General features: G+C 35.5%; 1 protein-coding gene across 2 annotated transcripts in view; it reads right to left on the bottom strand.

Moving 5' to 3' along the window:
• Positions 1-245: 245 nt before the first annotated feature.
• LOC106877533 (uncharacterized) overlaps positions 246-4,569 on the bottom strand; it is a 49,658-nt gene continuing 45,334 nt past the window's right edge. For both annotated transcript variants that reach the window (XM_052976189.1, XM_052976190.1), the window contains exon 4: positions 246-4,322. In XM_052976189.1, coding sequence (XP_052832149.1) covers positions 4,201-4,322 — 122 coding nt within the window. In that variant the 3' untranslated portion in view covers positions 246-4,200. The remainder of the gene's footprint in view (positions 4,323-4,569) is intronic.

Genomic DNA, 4,569 nt, shown 5'->3' with positions numbered 1-4,569 from the left:
ACATACATACAAAGACTTTCTCTATTCCTGAGCGTTAAACTAATACATCCATTTGTTGTTTACACCACCTGTCTTCATCCGTTGTTGTTTTTTTCATAAATTCTCCCATATATATACATACATACATATATATATATATATATATATATATATATACACGCATACATAATATTTTATGCTTTTATACATAATTATGACAAGGGATCAGCTTTACACCTCACCACGCACTGCAAGAAATAGACACATTATGAAATCAAAAAAATAATGACTTTATTAGCGATAATGGTAACATACACACACAAGCTTCAACAAGTGAAGTTAGGAATTTTTTATTGTTTGTCTTCGTTTTTAAACATTACTAGTAACACTCAAAAATTGAACATGAGTATTTTCACACAAATGAGGTCAGTATGGCAAAGCTGTGTAACCAAGGATCATGCTATTCTCCCTGACCCTATTATTAAGGAGCAACGAAGAAAAATAAATTACCTATATCAGTTTTGTTAGGAACACGGAAGCTTTTTTTCTGATTGGGAGTTTGGGTGCCTGGCCAATGGATGCTGGGACCGGACACAAGGTGACTTCCTTCACTATAGCCAGTGGTTTTTTTTGGAGACGGAGTAAATTATATGAGTCTCTAAGCATGGGGTCAGGACGAAGTAAGCAAACTGCATGAGCAGATGTGATACACAACTGCCTGTACAATTTGGAATGAGAAAAAACCCGAGAGTTGGAGTCAAGGATGTATGTAATGGCGTTGATCTTGGACTCATTGCCATCATAGTGCGGACCTGAGAATGTTCTGGGGCCATGAAAAATGCAATGTGGCCAGGTGAAATCATAGTGGATATACAAGTCCTCGTCAGCCAGAAGATCACAAAACAATCCTAAAACTGTTCCTCATTGAGGTTGCAGAAAGAAGGGTGATAAGATTGCCAGTGAAGGAAGCTTAGTTGTTGTATGTCAATGCCCACAGAGCACCACTCGTCATAGTTCAGGATACGGTGAAGTAATTCACTTTGTACCCAGTCCTAGCAACCAATGACCAGGCCCCCTGTCTCTCTTTTATAGCCAGCTGTGTTACTTCATTCATCTCATGACGAGGTGTGGGTGTTGGAAAATGAAAATTATTTCCAAACTGTTTGAAAGGGCATATAGAGCAGCAAAAAAGATAAAGAAGAAACCCCCCTAAAATGAAGGGCAAATCCAAGCAGAAGGGTGATTAGGGCCTCTTTCTTCAGGACAATGACAATGAAAGTGATATGAGATCCATGGGCCTTCAAAAGATGAACTATGTGTCTTAATAAAAGACATGGTGTGTCGAATATTGCTTTCATTGACCAAGTAATTCATGAAAACTTAATTACAGAATACAGAAGCACTTCAAGTGAGAAGCTCTTAATAAAAACAATATCACAACATTGCCAAATGCTGAAGCAGAAGTATTCAGAGAATGTGGATTGTTTCTTTTCTCATTCTATGCAGATGCTGCTGAGTGCATTAGGGCCATCAAGGATTGCTTCAACTCAACTCTTCATTCTAACCTGTGGGTTTTCACCCATTATATCGATGAACACCACAAAATGGTTTTTTGGATGTACTTGGCAGATTATATGTTTTCTTTTATATTTATTACCTCAAAAGTGGCTTCCATTTATGTCAATCCATCCTCTCTTTAATCTGAGTTTCAACCCCCAAACAATCTTCACAAGAAGACATAATATTTTTCACTTACTGAAGCCCATGGTCCCTCTTTTCCTGGGATACTGGGTATCAATAATCTTCCACTTATTCCTGCCCTAAACTTTTCTCCCCAAATGCCTCCATTTCTGACCAGATATTTTCACACCCTTTTCATACCAACCTGCCTGAATCTGCCCATATTTCTATAATATAAACTTTCTGTTTTAAAACAATCTAAAAAAACACCCTTCCATCAGAATTTCATGTTAATTCATGTTCCAAACACCAACTTAATAATAGCAAAGTTATTTTAATAAATTCGTCGTTATTTTCAAAATTAATTGAAAAATAAAGCAGCGTATTTCAAAAGAAATACAATAACAGGGTAAATAAACCTAATAACTGATGGCCATAAACCACATAATGTCATTTATAATCTATCTCAGTCACTTTGCGTCAAAGCGACATCACTTTCTGCTTGTTTCACAATTTTACTATGTGATTCAGCTATATGAAACCCTAAGGGAATAAAAAAAATATTTGAACTTGTAATAAAGCAGTTTTCAATCATGTACTCTCTCCTGAATTTCAGCTTTAACCATTTTCATAGCAAAACTTATTATATTTACACACATATAATATATTATTGTCATACGCAATGTTTCATGAACATCTCCTACCACTCATATCGTCAGCAGTCTTTATGATTTCTGTTTGAGCAAAACCCCACAATACAGATGACTGATTGTATAAAACATGCATTTCTAACCATACCCCCATCATTGTTACATGCTGGGTGGGGGTAAGCCCCTATAGTTTCTTTTCATTTCTAAGTTTGTTTTACAATTATTTTTCAATGTTTACATAGGAGGGGATTTTGAAATTGCTCTTTGAAAGTAAAAATCCATTATGTGCAGCAAAAGAAGTATTAGATTAAAATAGCTATCTATGTATAACACTTAATGTAATGCTGCTCCTGTTGCGTTTAACAGATTTTTTCTTCAACTGGGCGGCTAATTTCAACAACAGTGATTCTTCAGTCACAATTTTCCAACATCAGTAGCGATAGAGTTTGTCTTAATATGCGACCAGCAGAGGGTACATACTACTGACGAATCCTAACAAAGCATAAATGCGCATCTAGCATTCCCACAGCTACTGCTGGACACTCTTAGTCTGTTACTGATATATATTTGCGTTTTTAAACACGGTACGTCCACAACAGTCACTTCTCCGGACGTATACTGTAGTCAATTTGTTATTTCTTAAAATAATTATTTATATAACTGCTTTCTACTTGTTTGTTTTTATTTTCACACAATGAGTCGCTTCCCTTGCTACCACTAGCAAGAACAATTTTCTATCCATTTATTTTTTTTTTGCTTTTTGTCAGTCAGTCAAGCAAGCTAAAGCGAGCAGAACTGTGAACATTGTCCAGGTGTACAACACAAAAATGACCGAAGTGATCAGATCATTTTGGAATTCCTGAAGGCCAACACCTTAACTTCACAGACAGTTGGGAGTTTTTATTGTGGGACATTTAACAACTGCCAGCCATAAATAGGACATGTTAAACAACTACTCGGTTGTTCGATAAATTCGTTCGTTTTCTTTTTTGTTCCCCCAACCCTTTAATTTTAATCCTCTCCAATTTTTCTTGAATTAACCCGAAAAATATTTTTTATTCTAGTGTTTTATGGAGGGTTTTTCGTAGCTCTGCTCTTCCTGTACAGCTTTTGTTCATCGTTTTTGAAATTTTAATAAGTTTTGCCTCTTTTTAGACGTAAGACGATGGAGTGCCTAGTAGGGGGAAAAAAAACGAACGAATTTATCGGACAACCCAACGCATGCCGGCTAAGTCGTAGAAGCCGTCTTTTAGGGAAAGACTGTAAGAAAATTTTTAAAAATTTTCTTTAAAATAATTTTTTTTAGAAGAAAAATACAGTGCTCCAGCATGGGCATAGTACGATTAAAAATAATTGTACTATGTAATTAGTACAAAAACAAAGAATTAACTCGCGTGTGTGTGTGTGTGTTTAGAGGGTAAGCAAGACAGATTCAGACAGACAGGGTCCGGGATATGCTATATACACCCCCATCGTTATGGTCGTCATCATCGTCCTAGTCGTCGTTGTCGTCGCCGCCGCCGCCGCCATCATCATCATCATCATCATCATCGCCATCATCATCATCATTAGATAGTTGTGAATGCGTGTATGTATATTTGTTATTAACTGCATGTTTAAGTGCGTATAATATGTATCATACATATATATATATATATATATATATATATATATTACTTTATAGATCATATATTTATATTTATAATTATATATATTATATATGATATATATCATATATTATTTTATATATACATATATATTTAATTACATATTTTTTACACATATATATTTGTACGCATATATATGTATGTATGTATGTATGTAGGTATGTGTATATAAAAATCTACAACGTTCTCTCGCTTCTTTTCTCTTCTATTTCAAGATTTTGCCGTCAGTTTTGTGAGTTACCACTTGGTTGTGAATCCACGCAAGGAGTAGAGGTGAGATCGATACTAGCGATGGGCAGAGAGGTTGGCACTTTACGGGGTTTGTTTTCTTTAGCGGCACATACATCTGCAATGAGAGAAGAGGCACAAGAGTATAATACAACAATTAGTTTTAATAGCAGAGATCTTCTTCTATATATTGATTTCAAATTCTAGTAGAAGGCCAACGAGTTCGGAGAAGAGGGGGTAAGTCAATTACATCGATCCCCAGCATTCAACTGGTACTTATTTTATCGACTACGAGAAGATGACAGGTAAAAGTCGACCTCGGCGTAATTTGAACTCAGAACGTGTATATATATATATATATATAT

The sequence above is a fragment of the Octopus bimaculoides genome, chromosome 24 (assembly GCF_001194135.2).
Source record: "Octopus bimaculoides isolate UCB-OBI-ISO-001 chromosome 24, ASM119413v2, whole genome shotgun sequence".
Taxonomy (NCBI): domain Eukaryota; kingdom Metazoa; phylum Mollusca; class Cephalopoda; order Octopoda; family Octopodidae; genus Octopus; species Octopus bimaculoides.
This window is presented reverse-complemented; position numbering and strand designations above follow the sequence as displayed.